Below are 24,890 nucleotides of genomic sequence, written 5' to 3'. Positions count from 1 at the left end.
CACACTGAGTGCATAATAAATGGTAGCAGTATTGCTGGATGCATACCTTGGTACTGAAGAGTTATTATGGTTTTCTTTGGGAGGGGGAGGGGTGGGGATGTGACATGCATCTTTATAAATTTGCTGTATAACTTCTTGTGTGTCTGCAGCGTTTGTTGACCACGGGAGAGCGAAGAGTACAGAGACCGTTCAGTAGGTGAATACTGTCTACACTACATGTTTCTCCTTGTTGTGTGTGCTTCAGGAGGGTGTTATGTTATTAGAAGGCACATCCCTTTCGCATTCTCAAATGTTACACTTACTTGCACTGGCAGACCACGTGGCAAATAGGATTGCCGATGTGCATGCTATTAATAAAAAATTCTAAATTCACACCCGATATAAAGGCTTTGCAGGATGAGCTTTTGTTAACACAGCAGTGTTCACTATTAACTCCCCCTTAAGCAATCTTTGGTCATTAAGTGGTCCATTGCTGGAGCATGTCAACCCCTGAGGAATAGAAGTCCAAATATCAAGCTGCAAGGAGAAACATCATGCTTGCTCATCACCAAGAAACCTGTAGATATAATATGGGGCAAAATGCAGTGTCAGTAGTGGTGGGCATATGTAAGAAATGCGTGGAATCAGAGCAAAAGTGCCCAGGGGAGTACTGCAAAATGCTGTGACACTTTGTGGGTCCATATAGAGTTATTAAGGTTCTAACTCCCATCAGCTTCCTGGTTCAAAATATGCTTGAATTGGGAAATACTGAGTTGGAAGTCCATGAGTAAAGGGAAGGGGAGAATTGAAAGAATTTCAGCCTTCATTGACCAAAACCTCCAACCTATTGCCCAGAATCTAGTCTCCCACGTCAGAGATATCAACTACTTTCTTCACCAGCTCTTCACCATCTGCAGTCCTTTACCTCCTGGATCCTTATTCATCACTACTGATGTCATTTCCCCAAGCACCAGCAGGCCTCATGCCCAAGTTCTTGATGCTTTTGAACACTACCCCTCCCAATGTCCTTCAGACTCCATACCCACTGCCTTGTTCCTCACACATCTTACTACCTATATTCTAACACACAACTACTTCTCCTTTGAAAGGAAGGTATACAAACAAATCTGTGGCACAGCCATGGGCACCCTCATGGCACCCTCCTATGCCAATCTGTTTATGGGCCATCTAGAGGAAATCTTTCTAGCTTCACAAAACAGCCAAACCCCTACTCTGATTCAGGTTTATTGATATTATTTTCATGATCTTGACTCAGGGCCATGACACTCTATCCTCATTCTTTCTCAACCTCAACACCCTCTCTTCCATCCAGTTCACTTGGTCCTCCTCAACCCAGTGTGCCTCCTTCTTGGACACTGACCTCTTCTCTGATGGGTCCATCAACACCTTTGTCCACATTAAACCCACCAACACAAGAACTCCCTCACCGAGTATGCTGAGGGTCTCATCAAAGCCTTCACAGACTGACACTACCCTGGGGGTATATTTATGACAGTCTTTTTGTTGTGCTTATCTGCAACTCAGAATCTCTGCTATATGGTGAGTGACAACTTTCCTTTTCACAATATTGTTACATTCCATCCTGGAGTTTCCATTGCTTGATTTTCATCCATCTTGGATCTCATGAACACCATGGCCTTCAATGATTGTTGGTAAATAACCCAACTAGTTTCAAATACTTTTAAAATGCTTTATTTCAATGTCGTAACTGGTTTTGAGCTCATGCTCACATTCAGATGGCAAATGTTTCTGATCAAATTTATGTTTTGGTCAGCAGAATGAGGTCAGCTCCTGCTCTTCACAAGAATATTTAGAATATTGAGAATATTTAGAATATTGTTGCAGCAGTGAAAACATATTAATGTGCTAGCATTTACTTAAGTACAAGGTGAAATAGTTTTATGCATTTACATGTACCCCAGTGGATGGCACTTTTGACATGGTGTATCATAAGATAGTGCTGTCAGAGCTTGAGAAGTATGGCAATGAGATCTGTCCAAGCAACTAGTGAGCATGAAGCTCACTAATGGCTGCCTTAAAACTATTTCTGAACACTTGTTAGAGTATATTGTAGGTACATACAGTGTGTTCCAAGGATTGATAATAGTGCCACTTCTGTTTTGTATGTTAATGATTTAAGCTTAAACCTGGATGTCCATAAAATGATCATATTTACAGGTGACTCTACAAGTCTAGTAAAAGAGGAAAGTAAGGAAGAATTACAGCAGTCAGTAAACACTGATGCAAAACAACTTAGTAACAGCATTTAATAAACAGAAAAAAAACTGCACTAAAATCTCACAGTAGTCCAAATAAGGATGTATACATGCTCTACTATTTGTCTCTATCCATGATGAACCAGTTGGTAACAGTACAGAACCCAAATTCTTAGGATTATGGTTGCAAGGCTGAGTAAAATGGAATGAGCATATAGTATACCTTAACGCAAAATTGAGTAAGACTTGCTACCTCCTTTACTCACTAAAACCTTGCTGTAGAAGAAAACAGCAAAGAGTGGATATCGTCTTAAATATGGGGACAGATTTTGGAGAAACTCTAAAGGAGCTATCAGCACATTCAAACTGTGAAAAAAGGCCAGTAGAATCATGTCTGGAGATCAAACATACTGACTCACATGAAGCTCTGTTTGAGATCTCTCCTATTCTTCTTTTATAGTGTATCTATATTATGGAAATCTTTATATCCTTAAAATAAATGTAACAGGTAAATCACAAAAATATATAAGCAAATTCTAAGGTCAAAACTTTTGTAAAAACCTTGAAGTCATATTTCCAGCAACACTGCTTTTACTTTGTCTATGAATGTTTAAAAGTGTGAACTGTAGTATATTAAATATTTAATGTATGAAGTTCATTAGTTGTCATTTTAAATGTGTATGCTTAGAAATAATTTTTACCTGCATACATATAAACTGACTTGTCCAGTGCCTTATGTATAAGCTGTTTTTGTTGACTACAGGACCATTAAAAATACAATAGAATAAATCCATAATGAATAATGACCTATACTTATCTCACACTTGTAGTTTTCAAAGTGTTGCTTTCTCTAGCAACAAAAGAAAGATCTTGGAGCACACGATCAGTTTGCTACTTCCTGGGATCAGATGTCTATAAGCCTTTTTTCTGCTGGCCACAAGATACAGACATTTTATGAAATATACATATGACTAATAACAAGCATAATATGCTCATATATCTGCAAAGGCCAAACTTCCAGGCAGTGTTTCAATAGCAAATTTTTCTGACACTGGGTCACTGGTGTCTAGTAAAAAGAATTTGAACAAGAGAATTATATCCTTTAAGCATGAGTTTTGTGTGCTAGTGCCTTTCTAATTGATTAAATCCCCATGACTCCACTTTGGCAGTTAGCATGTCAACTTCACTGACTTTTTATTGAAGCAGTTTCTCATGGGGCATCCAGAAGCTAATTGGACCCTATTCCAGACATTTCCACCACTGTAAAATGTGATATGGTAACTGGGAATTGAACCTGGACCTCCATGCCACTAGCCTATTGTCTGTGATGAAAGGTTGCGACTGTTTAATCAATTTGTGGGTATTTTTATTGCTTTCTGCTTCTTCTTGGACGTTGCAGTTGCAATGAGTGATTAAAAAGTTAGAGTGAGTGGCTAGCACTGGTGTCACTGGTATCAAAGTTCTCTTTAAAGAAAACTGTTTTGGCTTGAGCTGTTCTTGGCTTCTTAATCTACCTGGACATTCAACTTGCACATAGTTCTGAATTTACTATCTTGTTCACATGTATGTCCCATTGTTGATGATAAATTCTTGTAGAACCTACAGATAAGAGCTTTGATGATAAAACCTGTCAAACCAGGACATAATGAAATGCTTCTGCCACAGGTTATGGAGAGCAGAGTATGTCCAGCAATGTTCTACAAGTCTTTGTGTAATCCCAACTTAATTATGAGATAGTATGACTCAGCAAAACAATCATGGTTGCTAAACATGGGCACTCTCCACAATAGGTAGACAGAACTGCTGTCTCAAAGCTAGTGATTTGCTTCTGGCCACCAAGTTAGGTCACAAAGATGCAAAGACACTCAACTAATATTTGGAAGTGAATTGCCCTAGAAACTGATATTCTTCTGACCAGCCCAGACAATGGCAGAACATTATGTAGGTTGATGGCTACAGTCAGCCTGGATCCAGTCCTTTGCTATCACAGAACTGTGGCCAAGAGGAGCAAGTGGGACTTTAGTTTCAATGATGAGAAACTTTACAACTACCCTTTCTCCATATGGCAGCTAGATTCAACACTGTCTGTGGCTTGTTACATGACACCTAGTCAGAATAAGGTATACTACACCATACTGTGGCATCTTGCAGGAAGTGTAAAAGAAATCCTCTTTGCCTTGATCTACCACATGTAGGGGATAAGAAGGTTCCCCACCAATGGAGGTATGCAGTACTAATTCCCCTCCTGAAACCAGAGAAGGACCATAGTTGCCTGAATGGTTATTTCAACATTGCCCTCCCAGCTGCATGGGAAAGATCTTTAAGAGTACAGTGATTCTCTGTCTTGTCTGGGTTCTCAAATCCAGACAGCTCTTAGTCACTTCCAGTGTGGGTACATGAAATATCATTCAACGATAAATACCCTTACCTTCTGTGACCCATGTATACAGACTTTCCTATGTGGAAAAATCTCATAGGAATCTTTTTTTTTTTTTTATTTCGAGAAGGACTATGATACCACTTAGAGTTATAATATCTTTTGACAGCTCCAGCTTCTAGGGACAACTATCCATCTTTACATGGTTCCCCCTCTCACCATACTATTTCACTTGTGTCAGAGCAGTCTGAGCAAGAAAACGGTGTTCCACGAAGAAGCATACCAAACCATCTCATCTTTTCTGTTACCATTAACAGCATTATGTCCACAATAGGGGAACATTTGGCTTCTTCTCCAACCCAGCAATAGATCAACTACTTATTTGGAAAGATTGGAGGAGTGGACTATAGGCACAGGTTTCAAGTTCTCAGCAGACCAAACTGTGTGTGTAGATTTGCATCATTAACAACACACTGGTATACTCAGAGCCTTTCTTGGCAGCATGGCTGAATAAAATCATCTCAGTTTTCAAGCTACATAAATTCTAACAAATTCTAAAGCTTTTGATGGCTGTCTTCCTACAAGCATGAAGCATCCATCATTGCTTCCTTTCAACATCCAAAGCCTGCTCAAGAATTTTACTCAAATTGACACGGCTTCAAAAATGAGAAGATTTTATTGTAACATATGGTACTACACCTATATTGATAATGAGGGACACTGTTCTCAGCATGAGAAATTTGGTGAGGTTTCTGGCCATGGTTTTTGACAAAATGCTATCATGAATACTGCAGCTGAGATATCTGAAAGCACACTCTCTCAAGGCACTTAACATTTTAATCTGCCCCACCTACAAGTCTTGGAGGGCTGACAGAGGACACCACTCCAATTCTATAAGGCTACCATGTGGTCTAAGCTGAATTATGATGTGAAGCACATAGATCAACATGCCCTTCACAGTTAAAGATCTAAGATGTCATCTGCCTTGGTGGGATAATGTTGGCCACAGGTGCTTATAGGACCAGTCCCAACACCAGCATGTGTTTTGAAGTTTCTGAGCTGCAGCTGTCAATCTGATGGCAACTCTTCGTGGTACGAGAAGTGTATATGTTTGTGGCTGATCTGCAGTCACTGGTATTCCTCCTCATTGAATGACCCACCAAGGGACTGACCTTCATAAATTTCCTCTGAGGAACAAGCCATTTGCAATGTATGTGAAAACAGACATAATGGCATTTGGTAGAGATCAAATATCAGCCCTTCTCCAGGGTTAGAGTAATCTCCCATGATGGACAATACCAAGGCCTAATAGTATTTTAAAATTAAAAAAGAGATAGCACTCCAGACAAAAGTTTTAAAACCATATTTTAAAATACTTTTAACCAGATTTACAAATATATGGCAGCCTACACTGATGGATGTAAACAAGGGGAAAATGGTGGCTACTGTGTGATTTGCCTTGATCATTTTCTCAAAACATGCTTACTAATGAATTCTCTTTCTGAGGTGCAGTTCTAAAGGTGATCTTGGGGGCTCTGGAGCAGATGACACATATCCAAGTTAACAAAGTTATTGTACTGTGACACAATGTGAAATTCCTACATATGCAGTGCTCTCATTGTTGAGGCACAGAAGCATGAGTCATTGGGAGGAAGAGTGGCTGGAAATGACAGACAAAAATTGAGATATGACGGAAGAAGTCATCTACCCAGCCATGACACAGCTCCTTTTAGCCACAGAGGCAGAATGAAGTACTATTGACATACCCCTGTATTAGATACAGTTCCCTGGCACATGGGTTTTCCTCCTATGATAGAATCTGTCAGTGTGAGGTACTTATGATTTACCATTAAAGGTATGCCACATTTCATTTTCATTGTACTTTATCTGAAAATAGTCAGCCATAAAGTTATCTGTTGATTTACCAAAAATGGTTCAAATGGCTCTGAGCACTATGGGACTTAACTTCTAAGGTCATCAGTCCCCCATAACTTAGAACTAATTAAACCTAACTAACCTAAGGACATCACACACATCCATGCCCGAGGCAGGATTTGAACCTGCGACTGTAGCAGTCGCGCAGTTCCAGACTGTAGCGCCTAGAACCGCTCGGCCACCCCGGCCGGCTGTTGATTTACCCTCTCTTTCAGATTACAGCTGAATAAGTGTTGCATGACTTTCAAAATTTTATAAAGTAACAGGACTATTTTGTAAAGCATTGTAGTGGCTGATATTTCCTGTTTTTCTATATTGGTTGTTAGCCAACAACAAAATTTGAGAAAAAGTTTTAACTAGTCATATATCATTACTGAATTTTAGATGTCTTAACTTGTTACTAATACAAAATCCTAATAGTGTGTGTGTGTGTGTGTGTGTGTGTGTGTGTGTGTGTGTGTGTGTGTGAGAGAGAGAGAGAGAGAGAGAGAGAGAGAGAGAGAGAGAGAGAGAGAGAGAGAGAGAGAGAGATTTTTTGATTAGTGATCAACCAGAGCCAGCCACAATTTCTAAGGCTTTCATCTTACTATTGGATGTTTATTAACAATTATTTTATTATATGACTTTATCCTGTTTTAATGAAGAAGCATTTTGTTAAATTTTAGGCTCACTTATTCATAAAAATTTATGGATGCTTATAACTTAGATGTTAATCACTGCAAATAGAAACAAGAGAAAAACGAGTTTGAGCTTGTGCTCCAGTCTAATGACCTCACCATTTATGAAATTTAAAAACCACATTCTTCCTTCCTTCTGTTCATTACCACCTAATAGCTGCTTCTTATGTACATTCTGTAATCTGTTGTTTAGGAGTCACTAGTTCTATACAATCATTCCTTTATCAATGTACTGATTTTTCAGGAAACTTATGTGTACAAATGTGCCCTAATACAGGGGTTGGGCAAAAATATGGAAACACCAGAAACACATTGCACTACGTGCCTAATACTGTGTAGAAAACCTGTTGGCATTCAAAACAGCTTTTAGTCTACTGGGAATGGATAAATACAGGTCCTGTGTAGTTTTCAAGTGATTGTTACACCATTCTTCCTGCAAATAAACGGCAAGTCCATGTCAAGTTCAGGTAATGATGATGGAAGTGGATATAATGCACTTGCAAATACAGAGAACAGTTTTCTGACCATGACTGACACTTGCACCATATTGAGGGCATTGCACAGGTGCCATTCATGGTAAATTGCAACAGCGCAAGCTGCACACTTGGCTAGCACCTCCATTTATGTTCAAGTATGCATTTCCATATTTTTGACCAACCACTGTATACCAGTGTGCGATTTGCAGGGGGGGATGGGGGGATTTCCCCCCCTCTGCATCAGACCATCTCCTCCTCTGGTTTTAGTTTATGCATCCCAACCTGGGATGTTTATTTCCCACGCACTGGAGTAAAACTTTACACATAATTTAAATTTGTGGAGCCGAATACTGAAAGTTTTTGGTAAGTCTTACTATTAATACTATTAATGTGTTTCCATTTTCTAACATCAGAATAAGTACAGCTTTTCACAAATGTACCTCTACTTTTTGAATTACTCTCGTATACCTGTATGTACATGATTTTGTAAATAAGCTTTACCTATAATGTACTTTTAAAGATATAACAAGGGATCGCTTTTCTGATAGTGCATACACGTGAATAGTGAGTTTTGGCATTAACATCTATTTATAAATAGCTGTTTAAACACGCGTAACGCCACAGTCCAAGCTAGTAACATATATAATTCTACTAACCCCCTAAGACATCCCCCCCACTGGTAAAAGCACAAATTGCACCCTGCTGTATACAGTGAGAAGATATTTCTATTTGCAAGCAAGGATAGTGTACTGGACAACATTACATCCATATTTACTTCATTTGCAGAGTAATAATTATAGCTATTAGGAGTAGTACATTTTTAAGTTGGTTAGCACCTCCAAGTACATGTGGCAAAAGCATGCCATTAACACTTATTTTTCCGTGGGCAGGAGGTCAGGTATTGAAATATGGAAATGTGAATGCAGAATGGTTAGCCTATACTGACAGGCATAGTTCACTTACTGACACAGTTATGGTCATGCAGGACACATCAGGCTGTAAAGCTTCATTTAGTGGAAGTGCATGGAATGGCAAGAGAATATCTCCAACAGGTAAAGAGAACTTGATGTGACCACTCCACACATCTGTCATGACCAATCACAGAGTTTGATTTTCTTTTCATTTCTATGACCTCATCTCAGTGTTGCCATACAGTTGGATGGCTATGCTTCCAGCCAGTATTGTGACAACCATTTATGTTTTACAACTGAAAGCTGCAGCAGATGTGATAACAGTTAGGGATCTTTCTACTGGATCTACATCTACATTTACGTCTACATCTGTGTCTATACTGTGTAAAGCACTGTGAGGTGCAAGACAGAAGGTATGTTTCATTGAACTAGTTATTAGGGTTTCTTCCTATTCTATTCACACACGGAGTGCAGGAAGCCTGTTTGAATGCCTCTGGCTGTGCAGTAATTCTAATCTTATCACCAAGATCCCTATGTGTGTGATACATAGGGGGTTGTAGTAAATTCCTAGAGTAATCATTTAAAGCTGGTTCTTGAAACTTTGTTAATAAATTTTCTTGTGATAGTTTACATCTATCTCCAAGAATCTTCCAGTTAATTTCCTTCAGTACCTCTGTGACACTCTCCCATGGATTAAAAAAAACCTGTGACCATTCGTGCTGCCTTTCTCTGTATACTTTCAATGTCTCCTGTTAGGCCTACCTGGTGCAGATCTCACACACTTGAGCAATATTCTAGAACTGGCTGCACAAGTGATTTGTAAGCCATCTCCTTTGTAGATTGATTGCACTATCCCAATATTCTACCAATAAATCGAAGTCTTCACTGTACAGAGAATAGTATTATTTTCCATCACTTTATCATTTGATATGAGGGTAGTTCATTGAAGGAATCCCTCCTTACATTTCTGTATATGCTACAGTAATGGCATGCATTTTATATGTGGGGTCAGGTGAGCAATGTGTTGCTGAATATTCTATAAAGATAAGTTCCCACAATTTTAAGGGAAGTCTTGTATCTGACTGAAGCCTTTCTTATATTATTTCTCACTAGCAGAAAGAACACAAGCCTTTAATCACAAATGTGGTTTGTATTTAAAATTTCAAGCCCTGAAGGCATTTCTTTACGTGCATAACATAATGACAAAATAATATATTAAGGAATTTTTTAAAATTATTTTCACATCTGCATACATAAATGGTATCACAACCAATTCTTAGCAAGTCATTATCAAAGAATCCGTCCAAAAAAAAAAAAAAAAGGTGTGGGGGGGGGGGGGGGGGGGGGGGGAGGGAATAGCAAAATACTAGGAAACTAGTTAAGTGTCTGAAGTTGGGCCTTCAGGGTGTAAAATTTTTCTGTAAATGAAAACCACATCTGGCTGAAGGCTGAAGTTCTTTCCTTTATATTTTGCAATTTCCTCAGTCATTCTGGCTTCTAAGGGTTTCAGATTATGAACAACAATCAAGTAGGGGATACATAACTACAGTAATTCAACTATTTTTTTCTTCCAGATAACCTGTTCGTCTTGAGAATGATTCTACTGTACCTTATTTTGGTATCTGATTTCCCATTAAAAGATTAACATGAGAATGCAAGTTTTTCTAGTAAGTGCAAAACAGTTTAAAATTCACTGATATGTAACTTTTCCTGTCCGTGTCCTAAAGAATCCCTCTTCAAATGAATTCAGTGTTTCTGACAGAAGTATGTGGATTCGCAAGGACACTGGAGCTATGATGTATGATCAAGCACTGAAATGTTCATCCAATTTAACTTCCTTTGTGCCCACAAGCTTTCAACATAATACCAAACTCTGATAGTATAAAACTTCAAGGATATCCTTTCCTCACCTGTGGAGCATGTAGTCTGTTGGGTACCATTGCAAGTGTGAATTCTGGAAAACCATTTGTTGGATGCAGTAATACAGAAGACCTGAAAATGACACACTGTACACAACATATTGGGACAGTTGGGCTTTGAGTCAAAGGGAAGATGAGTGTCTGAAAATAAGAGAAACACACTAATGCAAGTGAAAACACAGCCTGAGCTTGGTGTATCCTCTCTAATGACATGGAGTACTTGAAATGTACCTCTAGGTTAGGGATAGTTTTACTCTACTTTAATCTATACTCTTGAGGAGGGCATTTTCTTGTATGTAATAATTACAGTGTCTGACAAAAGAAGTGAAGCATTCAGAAGATGATGTCAGACGTCAATGTACCTTTGTACACAAACACACTGTTAGCAGGTTTGTAAATTATTAGACTTACATTTCTCTGTGACAGGTAGTATGTCCCCCAGAGTGGATTAGCAATGTTAGTGTTTAGTTTTGTTACCAAGCTTGGTAGGGTAGGGTAGGACAATGTTAGATGTTGAGTTATCACTGTGTAGGACATGGAGGTGCTGCGTCCTTGTGTCGTACACTGTTATCAGTCAGTATTCAGGATATCAACGACCACTCAAACAACATCACATACCCACTCAGCCTGTGAAGTTTCATTTTGTTCCCCCTCTCCCTTTCTGGGCACTTCACTCTTTTTTGTCAGACAGTGCATTTTTAAATACATGTGAAAAACTGGAGATTTTGAAGTAGGGGGGGAAAAAATGACATCAGGCACCTCATTTGCTGTTTAGGTGGCATATCCATTTAATATTAAAATTTTGAGTTTTGAGCCTCTCCAGCCAGATAGCAGATGGCATGGTATTCCAAAGCCCAACAGTAACAATCAGCATCTGCAGGGTCACAACTGTAATTTATTCATTGATATTTTGCTTCAGCTGTTCACCTCTGTGACACTTCAACATGCTGCATTTGCCTTTTCATCATCCACAACACGAGAAGTGCAGCAGGAACAGAACAGAACCTGTCATGCAGGGGAAAAGTTATTTCTTCTAAGGTGCATGTAGCAAATTGCCTTGTCCTGCAGAAAGTAGCCAGTATGTCATAACTAACTGAATAATGTGCAACTGGAGTAGGGCTAGGCATGAAACAAATACACTCAGTAAGGAAAATGATACTTAACTTCCTGGTGATAGTTGCAGTGAGACAGATGAAATTAAATTCAAGCAATTGGCTTCTAAACTCAATGAATTATTCATAAGAGTGGCTGAAAACAAAGGGACAAAAACTGACAGCTGAAAGACATATATTAGACAAGCACTATATACTCCACCACCAATGTCAGTTCTGCTAAGTCATCTGCTGGACAGATCACAAAACTTACTAGAGCACAAAAAGCAGTAATCTTCTGGCTATTGATGATTTTTCAACCAAAGCACTAAAATCTTGTCCACACTTGATAGCCATGTTCCAGTCTCTTTGTGGTTTGATTTGATTTGATATTTATTGATCCTAAAAGTCCTGTTGTGCATTGCTACAAATTGATATTTGTATGTAAAGTGATAATCAGTCCTCTGATGTCATCTCATACATAATTCTTGTTGCTGTTTTGTGGTGATAAAATAAATAATATCAACAGTCATGCAAAATTAACATGAATTCATTTGTAGTAATTTATTTTCTTCCCAGACTTTCTTCAAATATCACCTTCATTTTACCAGAATTCTGCTACAGGATATGAAAAAGACTGTCAGCCATAGTCTTTTAGACAAAATGCTATTTGTAACATTTACTGGCAAGTTAATAAAAAGAAGCAGCATTTCCATGCTGAATTGTTAATTTTTGCTGTTTGAATGACGCAAAAGTATTTCTTATTATGTCAGCCTTTTAAAACCTCATGCTGTCATTGTTCTGCTGAGGAACAGTTACAGTGATAATGTCCATATGTACTTTTTACTTGAAACAAAGTATGTATTAGTGCTAAGCTGAATCTTGTGCCGTCTTTGGAATGTGAAATTACTCAAGTGCTCCAAAATCACTATTCTATGGAAGAGTGAATATTTCTAGTAGTCTTCATTTACAGAAATCTATTTAGCTGTTGAGCATTTTCTTTATTGTGTTACCAAAAATTTGCAACATGCAAAATACAATATAACATTTAATAATCATATAAACAGTCATTATATTTAAAATTTTACTTAAATATCAACAAATATACATACACTTCATCTTACATGTCTCAAAACTCAATGCAACAAACATACATACATACATTACATACATACATTTCATCTCATAAGTATCACAACTCAGTATTTTAATATCTAGTCACATAATACCCAGTCTCTGCAGTAATGGAGTGATGAGACTGCCTTTCTGGCAGTATATAGAAGCATTCAGATTGGAAGATTGGGATACCATTCAACATTTTACGCTAGGTATTAAAATATTTTTCACCAAAAAGTCACATAACAAATCCCATTCAAACCGAAGATCTTCATTATAAACAACAACATTTGAACATTCATATGGCAGTGAACATATATGGGTATTGATGCATTATAACTGAATACATTTGGATAGGTGTGAATAACCATGAATATTGCAGGTGTATGAGTCGACTCAAACTGATAGCTCAATGTTTCCTGTGTAAATTTCATAGGTATACCAGCAGACAATAAAAAATACAACAGACATTTGCTTATGGGTGAAGGACTAAAAGTTACATGGAGTTGCCACATGAGGCACGATGATATCGATTTGGTGTGTCCTGAGTTTTTATTATTATTATAATTATTCACATCTCACAGTGTTCATTTTAGTCAAAACAGTCGCATGATCACCAATAGTTTGTGATAATTCACCAGGTGTTCACTTATATAAAATGAAAGACATATTTGTATTTCTGTTCAACTACTTTGAACTATCAGGGTTTTAGCACATACACACGCACTCAGTTTGCTTATAAAAATTATGTATATGCCATGGAAGCCACTGCTTTTCAAAAGTTGCCTCGACTGACAGACATGGACACATTTTGCAGAAGAGCAATGTGTGCAAGGCACAGTAAACAGCTAGACATCTATCTGGAAGGATGTTTCCCTACTAAGTCTGGTGCTTGCACCACTACGGCCAGATTTTCTGCCCAGCTTACTCATGTCACATTCCGCTTCACTCAACTCATGGGAATGAGAATCAGAAAATCTCGAAGGGGGATGTATTCGATCACTGAAACTGATATCAGTTCATGTTATTTGATATTGTTTAAGAAAATGATGTGCTAAGAAAGTTGTTTGACCTCACATACCTGAATGTAGTTTCTTCTGTGTGGCTAGAATATCCACTACTGCTGCGAACTTGTCTTTTTCCAAGAACCTGGCCTTTACTTTTTGATTTTCGAGATGGAAACGGTTTTCTAGCTCCTGAGGGAGATGTCTCTGATGAGGAGCTTGATTCTTCCATTCCAGACTTCCCCACTTCTAAAATGCATCAAAAGGAGTTCGCAGCAATGTTTATTCATACTAAACATTGTAATGTGCATATTCTTAAAATAACATGAATGTAATAATGTTGTAGGAGAACATGAATAATGAGATTTTTCCAATGGAATTACTCAATATTATTTAAAGTGCTGATTTCAGATCTTAGAGAGTAATAAATGGATGGTACTTACCTTTAGTAGGCAAAATTGTAAGTACTGCCAAGAGACACATTTAAAGATAGAGAAAGCTTCTTGAACTGCTTTTCTCTTCAACAGAGAGGAAACAAGAATAGTTAGGTGGTTGGAAAGGAGGGGAATGTCACTCAGAACCTATGTGGCACATTCCTGTTAGGTCCCTCTCGACCTAGATTCTGAGTCTCTTGCCCCTCATTTCCACCCTCCATCCTCCCTGAGGAAGGAAATAAAAGTTCTGAAAGCTACATTTTATTTCTCTCTACTTGTAAATGTGTCTATCACCAGTATTTGGAATTTCGCCTTCTAAAATTAAGTACTGGCCAGGCACTGTCTCTCCTTGTAAATTTTACACTTTCCTTGAGTGAATTTTCTTTTTGATAGAGTATTAATAAAAGACTAACTCACAAAGAACAGGCTTTTCTTTAATCCATTAATTAAACAAACCTGTATAAAGTTGAAATGTATTGTGTAATAAATATGCTATATGTGATACATTACTTATGTTGCAGAAATAATGTGAACACTTTGGGGTTGGAAAAAAAAAGCACACCAAAACATTTGAATCTTGCACGTAACTGTGTGTTTACCATTCTCATATTACATATTTGTTTTTGTTTTTCTACAGTCATAATGGCTACGACATTATTTACACAAAATAAACTAATTTGGTACTGTAACTTTCAAACAAGATATCAACCCTTCTGCCTGAAGAAGGAGACACTCAGTTGGAAAGCTTGCCAATTACAACAGTCTTTTATGTGTGTGTTCTGCCACCGCTTGGTGAGTAGATTTTTAGACAAGATATAAAGTGAGTGCGTGAGGAGAGAGAGAGAGAGAGAGAGAGAGAGAGAGAGAGAGAGAGAGAGAGAGAGAGTGAAAAAATTCGATGTCTTTGCCTTTAAATGAACTAGTAACAGCTTTAATTCATCTGTACTAGTCACTCTTGACTGTACCTGTTAAATGGTGTAACTCAGATTACAAGGGATGGGTGAAGACGGTAGGAGTTTACATGATTAGACAGTCTTATTTCACACAAAATCTGTTAAAAATTATAAAAGGAACAAATAGGGCAATTATGGAAATTCCTGAAAGGAAAATGTGTAAAATAAGGGTAAGGCAACCATTAACCTATAGAGGATTGGTGTCTATTACACAGAAATACATAACAGAAAACTTAACACTAGCTTTTGAGCTCTTGGTCTTTTTCTAGTAAAAATAAACACATTCACTCACACGAAGACCCAAACTTATAGATGCTTTGGTGTTTGTGTGGTTGCGTGTGTGTAAAGGTGTGTGCTCTTACTAGACAAAGAGCAAGGGCTCAAAAACCATTTTCTATAAAATGTTTCTGTGTGCCACGCACCAGTCCTTTCCCTTATTTAATGTAAAAGAACAAATAGTAAGTATATGATGAGGGTACCAGCACTGCACTTGGATTATTCAGTGGAAAATATATGCCAACAGGATGACAAATATATATTATTACTACAGTGACTTTAATGGATCTTAAATTATTAATAGTTTTATCGTCTTTTGATCTGTACCATTAGTTACTTTTCTCAAGGTGCCATGGTAATCCAGACACTTTATAGACAGACACAATTGTGTAGGACTGGTGTAAGTACACTATTATACAATGCTTACCTAACAATATTTCCTTTGAGTGAAATAGGAACAATAAGTCAAATGAAATAAAATTATCTGAGGAACTGCATCAGAAGTACTTTCAATTTTTTAAATATGACCAACTATGATGTCCCTCTGACCAGCAAAAATGCAATGTCTTGGCTAAATTTGAATATAAACAGAAGGTATGAAAACCTGATGTATCAAATATTCACTCACAATTGCCATTCAAGAAAAGGACTGATAACTCACAGAGAGAGAATTGTGAATTGTGTGAAATGTGTTTTATTCATCTCATGACGTACATTTGTAATCCATTTGGTTTGCATACAGTAGACATGTCAAACATTTATAATACAGCTACAATTAATTTTACACTAATAAATAATAGCACTACAATAAATAATAACACTATAAGGATATTTCTTGGAGTATGTAACACATTATATCCAGCTCAACTTTCCAGTTTGTCCTGCATGAATTCGTCCACTGAGTAGTAACACTTCAGTGGTAGTACCTCATATAGCTTTCTTTTAAGTGTGACCTAAATTCAACTGCATCAACTTGTTCTTTTTTAATTTATTACAAATTTTCATTCCCATATATTGAGGTCCCTGGGCATACAGTCTGAGGCAGTGGGTGGGGAGCATAAAATTTTCTTTGTTTCTAGTATCATGTGAATGGACAAAATAGTTTCCCCCAAATAATTCATGTGTGGTGTACAAACATATAATAATCTCATATACTGTATGTATAAGGATGGCACAGTTAATATTTTAGTTTTCTAAATAATGGTCAACATGGTTCTTGGTGATTTGCAGTGCACATATTTCAAATGATTTTTCTTCTGTATTTTTAGTATCTGCACTATGTCTGTCAAGTTACCCCAAAAACAATACCATACCTAATAATGGATTCAAAGTACCTTGTATCTGCTACTTTCTGTGTGTCTATGTCAGTTGCAATTGGTAATATTTGCACTGAAAATGCAAAGCTGCTCAGTCTGTTTGCTAGGTATTCAATGTGTGCCTGCCAGCTCAAATTTTTATCTACATTTAAACTTGATAATTTGACAGAGTCAACTTCTTCTGTATCTTGGTTGTTGAGTACAATCTTAAGCTGCTCACGTTTTGACTGTTTGGTTTTGGACTGCATCATGTGAGTCTTAGATATGTTTAGATTCGACCTATTTAGCTGAAACCAAATTTCTAAGGGAATGAGGGTACTGATCACAGATTTGGGAATTTTTCCTGTGTCCTGATCTCCAACTAAGACAGAAGTATCATCTGTGAGCAGAGCTGATGAGGAGCTGCTATTTAATGGTAAGTAATTAACAGAGAAAAGAAATAAGACAGGGCCTAATATGGAGCCTCGTGGAACAGCCTGAAACTTTTTTCCAGTCAGAAAAATAATATACACCATTTGAAGAGATGCTAACTCTTTCCATTCTGTTTGATAAGTAGCATTTAAGCTATTGTCAGGCACTGCCACTAATGCCATACTTTTCAAGTTTGTAAACAAGCAATGCTTGATGTGCATTTTCATGTTTTTGCAGTGTAAAGACTGTTCCATAAAGTTTCAGGAATGCAGCTGCATAAATTCAGCTTCTTCTTCTAATATTTAGGCTGAATACTCTCCAGCAATCTTCAGAGTGAGCCGAGGTGACTAACGCTCCAGCACTTGCTCTGTCCTTTCAAACCCGAGTACCGAACCACAGCGTATGCGGTCAAAGATACACAAGGTGCCAGAGACATTGATAGGCGGCAAAGAGGTGTAACATATGCATGGGAATTAAATCTATGGCTGCGCAGTCGTTCCACACAGTGATATCGATGTGTCACGGAGAGCTACACTGTCACGACATCTTTGTGATTTAATTACAGAAATTACCGGATTCCATGATTTGTCCAAGATAAGAAATCTGCAGTGGTGGAGTACTGTATTGACACTGGGCACTCTATGGTGTATGACAATGTCGAAATTTTAGCCTCGACTTCATCTTTCTGGGACTCAGTAGTGACAGAAGCAACTGAAATTCGGTTGGTGACAAATTTAATTAATAGAGATAGCAGGTACGGCTTGGAGAAATCATGGAATTCGGCAATTTCTGTCATTAAATCACAAAGACATCGCAATGGTGCAGCTCTCTGTGCCACATCAATATCACTACGTGGAATGACTGCACAGCCATATATTTAATTTCCCCGCATATGTTACACCTCTTTGCTCCCTATCAACATCTCTGGTGCCTTGTGTATGTTTGGCCGCATACGCAGTGGTTCGGTACTCAGGTTTAAAAGGACAGAGCATGTGTCGGAGCGTGCATCACCTCGACTCACTCTGAAGATGGCTGGATGGTATTCAGCCAAAATATTAGAAGAAGAAGCTGAATTTATGCATCTGCACACCCGAAACTAGGGAACAAGCAATGCTTGGGTTACACAATCAAATGCCTTTGTGGGATCACAGAAAATTCCTGCCACTTTATTTCTCTTGTCTGATGATGTACTAGAGAGAGAGAGAGAGAGAGAGAGAGAGAGAGAGAGAGAGAGAGAGAGAGAGAGATCCAAATGAAATGATGGAAAAGCAAACAATGGGAATATTTTTTTTCTTTCCAGTCATAATTCAAATTCATTCTTTCTGTGACTCAAGCATTTGATAAACCAATTTTTCATTTTCACTTAAAACTTCTGGGCTGATAGGCTGTGGTCGACGTATAAAACTCTCCCCTGACGTTTCGTCTCCGACTGTGGGAGATATCCTCCGAGGTATAGCAGCGACCTCTGCATTTCACCACTTTAACTCGGAAGATGTCTCCCACAGTCAGAGACAAAATGTCAGGGGAGAGTTTTATACATCGACCATGGCCTATCAGCCCAGAACTTTTGATTGAAGACGATACCGGTCATGAAAGACTACATTGCAATTTTTCATTTGCTATTGAATTCTTTTGCAACTTTACCTTTGGGTAATCTATCTGGACCAACATGCTAGAGTTGACGGTCATGTGTGCATGAGGTGTGCTTGCTTGAGTGTGTGAATGTGGTGTGTCCCTCTGTTACTACTGAAGGCTGTGACCAAAAGCCATATGTAAGTGTCTTTTAATTGTGCCTCTCTGCAACGTGACTTGTCTTCTTTATAGTAAGTAGCAATCTGTCTTTTCCTATATTGTTAATAGAATTATCTTTATCACACACTTTTATTTTCTGCCACAGTACACTTCACACGCTTGCACTTTCATCTTCAGATAGACCAGTTCATTATAGTACAATTTCAATTGCTAGTTGTAGCCAGTTGTTTGTTTTGAACTTCCATTCAAAGATGTTCCAGCAGAAATAACCTTGAGGGTTATTATAAATTTCAATATTAAATGGTTACACAAACATGAAACAACAACACAAATCTCTGGACTGTTTATGTGTCTGATTTTCCAAGGTTCACTGATTCATGCATTGAAGGGAGACTAGAATAACCGGAAGATAATCTGGATGATTGACTGATCTGGCCTTGTAACACTAACCAAAACGGCCTTGCTGTGCTGGTACTGCGAATGGCTGAAAGCAAGGGGAAACTACAGCCGTAATTTTTCCCGAGGGCATGCAGCTTTATTGTATGGTTAAATGATGATGGCGTCCTCTTGGGTAAAATATCCCGGAAGTAAAATAGTCCCCCATTTGGATCTCCGGGTGGGGACTACCCGAGAGGACGTCATTATCAGGAGAAAGAAAACTGGCATTCTATGGATGGGAGCGTGGAATGTCAGATCCCTTAATCGGGCAGGTAGGTTCAAATATTTAAAAAGGGAAATGGATAGGTTAAAGTTAGATATAGTGGGAATTAGTGAAGTTTGGTGGCAGGAGGAACAAGACTTTTCGTCAGGTGAATTCAGGGTTATAAATACAAAATCAAATAGGAGTAATGCAAAAGTAGGTGTAATAATGAATAAAAAAATAGGAGTGCGGGTAAGCTACTACAAACAGCATAGTGAACGCATTATTGTGGCCAAGATAGTCACAAAGCCCACGCCTACTACAGTAGTACAAGTTTATATGCCAACTAGCTCTGCAGATGACGAAGAAATGTACAACGAGATAAAAGAAGTTATTAAGATAGTGAAGGGAGATGAAAATTTAATAGTCATGGGTGACTGGAACTCTATAGTAGGGAAAAGGAGAGAAGGAAATGTAGTAGGTGAATATGGATTGGGGGAAGAAATGAAAGAGGAAGCCGTCTGGTAGAATTTTGCACAGAGCATAACTTAATCATAGCTAACACTTGGTTCAAGAATCATGAAAGAAGGTTGTATACATGGAAGAAGTCTGGAGATACTAGAAGGTATCAGATAGATTATATAATGGTAAGACAGAGATTTAGGAACCAGGTTTTAAATTGTAAGACATTTCCAGCAGTAGATGTGGACTCTGACCACAATCTATTGGTTATGAATGGTAGATTAAAACTGAAGAAACTTCAAAAAGGTGGGAATTTAAGGAGATGGGACCTGGGTAAACTGACTAAACCAGAGGTTGTATAGAGTTTTAGGGAGAGCATAAGGGAATGATTGACAGGAATGGAGGAAAGAAATACAGTAGAAGAAGAATGGGTAGCTTTGAGGGATGAAGCAGTGAAGGCAGCAGAGGATCAAGCAGGTAAAAAGACGAGGGCTAGTAGAAATCCTTGGGTAACAGTACAAATATTGAATTTAACTGATGAAAAGAGAAAATATAAAAATGCAATAAATGAAGCAGGCAAAAAGGAATAAAAATGTCTCAAAAATGAGATCGACAGGAAGTGCAAAATGGCTAAGCAGGGATGGCTAGAGGACAAATGTAAGGATGTAGAGGCTTATCTCACTAGGGGTAAGATAGATACTGCCTACAGGAAAATTAAATAGACCTTTGGAGAAAAGCGAACCACTTGTATGAATATCAAGAGCTCAGATGGAAACCCAGTTCTAATCAAAGAAGGGAAAGCAGAAAGGTGGAAGGAGTATAGAGAGGGTCTATACAAGAGCGATGTACTTGACGACAATATTATGGAAATGGAAGATGATGTAGATGAAGATGAAATGGGAGATATGATACTGCGTGAAGAATTTGACAGAGCACTGAAAGACCTAAGTCGAAACAAGGCCCCGGGAGCAGACAACATTCCATTAGAACTACTGGCAGCCTTGGGAGAGCCAGTCCTGACAAAACTCTACCATCTGGTGAGCAAGATGTATGAGACAGGCGAAATACCCTCAGACTGCAAGAAGAATATAATAATTCCAATCCCAAAGAAAGCAGGTGTTAACAGATGTGAAAATTACCGACTATCAGTTTAATAAGCCACATCTGCAAAATACTAATGCGAATTCTTTACAGACAAATGGAAAAACTGGTAGAAGCCGACCTTGGGGAAGATCAGTTTGGATTCCGTAGAAATACTGGAACACGTGAGGCAATACTGACCCTACGACTTATCTTAGAAGATAGATTAAGAAAAAGCAAACCTACGTTTCTAGCATTTGTAGACTTAGAGGAAGCTTTTCACAATGTTGACTGGAATACTCTATTTCAAATTGTGAAGGTGGTAGGGGTAAAATACAGGGAGCGAAAGGCTATTTACAATTTGTACAGAAACCAGATGGCAGTTATAAGAGTCGAGGGACATGAAAGTGAAGCAGTGATTGGGAAGGGAGTGAGACAGGGTTGTAGACTCTCCCTGATGTTATTCAATCTGTATATTGAGCAAGCAGTAAAGGAAACAAAAAAAAAAAATTTGGAGCAGGTATTAAAATCCATGGAGAAGTAATAAAAACTTTGAGGTTCACTGATGACATTGTAATTCTATCAGAGACAGCAAAGGATTTGGAAGAGGAGTGTCTTGATGGGAGGATATAAGATGAACATCAACAAAAGCAAAATGAGGATAATGGAATGTAGTCAAATTAAGTCAGGTGATGCTGAGGGAATTAGATTAGGAAATGAGACACTTAAAGTAGCAAAGGTGTTTTGCTATTTGGGGAGCAAAATAACTGATGATGGTCAAAGTAGAGATGATATAAAATGTAGACTGGCACTGGTAAGGAAAGCACTTCTGAAGAATAGTAATTTGCTAACATCGAGTATAGGTTTAAGTATCAGGAAGTCATTTCTGAAAGTATTTGAGTGGAGTGGAGCCATGTATGGAAGTGAAACATAGACGATAAACAGTTTGGACAAGAAGAGAATAGAAGCTTTGGAAATGTGGTGCTACATAAAAATGCTGAAGATTAGATGGGTAGATCACATAACTAATGAGGAGTTACTGAACAGAATTGGGGAGAAGAGGAGTTTGTGGCACAACTTGACTAGAAGACAAGCAGATTCAGAAGGATGCAGGTTGCAGTAGGTACTGGGAGATGAAGAATCTTGCAGAGAATAGAGTAGATGGAGAGCTGCATCAAACCGGTCTCAGGACTGAAGACCACAACAACAACAAGTTATCTTCATTTAGCAACCGCACTTTTTTGGTAAACATTATCCACTCTACACAGTATTTTCTCAATATCAGCAGAAACTTCTAGAAATGAGATCTATTCATTAATTCATTCACTCTCAACTAACTTGTGATAGTGACATAGTATGAGAACACATGAGGTTGAAGACGAAGTGCTGATGTTAAATACTGTTGTACAGAGTGTTCTGGGAAAAGCTACATGCATGCCACTTTCAAAAATTTTAAGGACTGTCCAATTTTATGTCTCATTGACAGATTACCGTACAATTTTTGTGTGGAACAACTTACCTCATGGAGGCTGTATATCATCAGTGCAAAGAAACATGATGAGTTCTGCTGCACTTCTTCCTATTGAAAAGGCCACATTTGGATATCACCCTAGGTGATGAATTGATAAGGGAGAACAGCAAGTGCTACATGACCAATACAATTAGATAACATAGTGGTAGTTAAGGAACTGGTCTTTTATTGAGCAGCAGAGATTTTCAAATTTCTTTCCCACCATCTTCATTCACTTTTCCATGCTTCCCCTTAATCAATCAATGCAAATGTTTTCACTGATCTTATAAAATGGCCATGTCTGTTTTTGTGTTGTATCCTTGCCCATCTGAGCTAGAACTATGATGTAATGATTAAGGCATTAAACTTCCATCTAGGAGGAGTAGAACCCAAATCCTAACCCTCTTCAACAGGTGTAAGTTTCCACAGTTTCCCTAAATCACTTAAGGTGAAAACTGGGATATGTTTGAGTAGATGACAATTTCTTTCCTGATGCTCATTTTTGTGCATTCTGAATTTGTCATCAATTTATAATGATATCTTCAGTTATATAATGTTAACCAATCATCTTCCTTCCTAACGTGCTCTAATGACCCTACAGTTGATGAGAAATTAATTTTTCATCTTCCATTTTATATAAGATACTGCTTGTTGATGTATTTCTGTGGATATATGGGAGATGTGTTACAGATCAGCTACCATAAGAGGTTAACTCACTATAAAAATATTTGATTTTGCCACATAAATCCCATCCAAACCTCAGTTCTCTGTGAAAATACGACATTTTAAAAGTGAAGACATAATTCATACTGTTTCACAACGTTGTCTGAAACCTTCCAAGGAAAAAAAAAAAAATAATAATAATAATAAAATAAAAAATATTAATAATAAAATAAAAATAATAATAATAATATGAGCCTCTGTTTATGAAAGCACACCAACTTTAGTTGCAAGGATCAGGGATTATTTATAAAAACAACCTTTACTTTTGTTCTGAGTAAAGAAAACTCATGAAGACCACATTAGAGATTTTTATTTACATTACTCTTACTCATTTATCTCTCTCTCTCTCTCTCTCTCTCTCTCCTCTCTCTCTTATTCCTACCCTCCCTCCAATCCCCCTCACCACTCACCACCTCCTCTTGTCTGCACACTACCAGACATTCTTACATACATGGACTACCTTCCTCCCATATATTTCTTCTACAGTCTTCTTACATTTTGTTCCTCCGTTTTGTGCTCTTTGTCTTCCTTGTCTGTCTCTCTCCTCCCCCCCCCCCCCCCCCAACTAAAAAAATGGAGGGTCAGGACAAACTACTCATTACAACATGGTATAAGTTGCTCCTTGGTGTCATATTAGGATTTGTGCTTATTTAATCACTTTCCAGTGTCTCAAATAAGAACACACTACCATGAGCTGGTAAGGCAACTGCAAATGTATTTATAATGTACAGGATGATTTGTTAATAAAATATAAGAAAGAAAAAGTTTCTACTTACCTGGTGATACCAGAGGAAGGTACTGCAAAATCACATAGATTCATCCAGACAAAGAGAAGAATGTGTTAGGAGGAACAAGAATCATCAAGAATTTTGTAGGAAAGTCACTCAAGACCTCATTCCCACATTCCAAGGAAGAAACAACAGACCAGGGTGAAAGAAAAGTCTTCTCAAGTTTCAATACACTGGCAGTTGCTAGCAGCTGACTACTAACATCCCTTTTGTCTCATGTAGTTTTCTCCTTCCTTGGCCGGAGATACACGGCATTTCTAATAAATTCATGAATAGGCTCATTTCACCAATCTTTCACTCTTTTTAGTCATGATCAAGCAGTCCCTTTTTTGTATATGTTTGTATCTGTTGCTTTTATGTAATTGTGTTTAATTGTAGTTTTATTTTTAAGATCCTTATTCTTATAGATGTTGTTTGGTTTAAAATGGTGTTCAAGTTTTACAGTAAAAATGTCTTTCCAAAAAAAAAAAAAAAAGAGCAGTTACTTGACTTTTTATAAATAGCGATGAATTGCTTTAATCTTATGGGTACTAGTTGATAATGTAGTGAACCAGATCGTTACTTTAGCTGACAACATCAAACATGACCTAAATAAGCTCCAGGCAATTATAAAAGTCTACAATGATAAAGCAATAGGAAAATAACTTCCAGTTGCTCACTTATCATAAACCAAAGATTCCAGCAAGGTAAGTTGCTTTGTTACTGACATCAATCTGAGACCATATAGTGGATGTAAGATATAAATCATCTCCTGTCGTGTAGGATTCTGCCAATGCTCTCTGCACTCCTAACATAAACTATGTTTGGTGTGAGTTCAGCAATG

The 24,890-nt window shown here is 37.8% G+C and overlaps 1 protein-coding gene across 1 annotated transcript in view; it reads right to left on the bottom strand.

The window, feature by feature from the left end:
* Positions 1 to 12,607: 12,607 nt before the first annotated feature.
* The window catches only part of LOC124616628 (Down syndrome cell adhesion molecule-like protein Dscam2), a 375,675-nt gene continuing 363,392 nt past the window's right edge, over positions 12,608 to 24,890 (bottom strand). Inside the window, exons 34-35 of the mRNA XM_047144953.1 lie at positions 13,800 to 13,971; positions 12,608 to 13,726 (exon numbers count right to left, since the gene is read on the bottom strand). Coding sequence (XP_047000909.1) covers positions 13,567 to 13,726; positions 13,800 to 13,971 — 332 coding nt within the window. The 3' untranslated portion in view covers positions 12,608 to 13,566. The remainder of the gene's footprint in view (positions 13,727 to 13,799; positions 13,972 to 24,890) is intronic.

This window comes from Schistocerca americana, chromosome 5, assembly GCF_021461395.2.
Source record: "Schistocerca americana isolate TAMUIC-IGC-003095 chromosome 5, iqSchAmer2.1, whole genome shotgun sequence".
Taxonomy (NCBI): Eukaryota; Metazoa; Arthropoda; class Insecta; order Orthoptera; family Acrididae; genus Schistocerca; species Schistocerca americana.
This window is presented reverse-complemented; position numbering and strand designations above follow the sequence as displayed.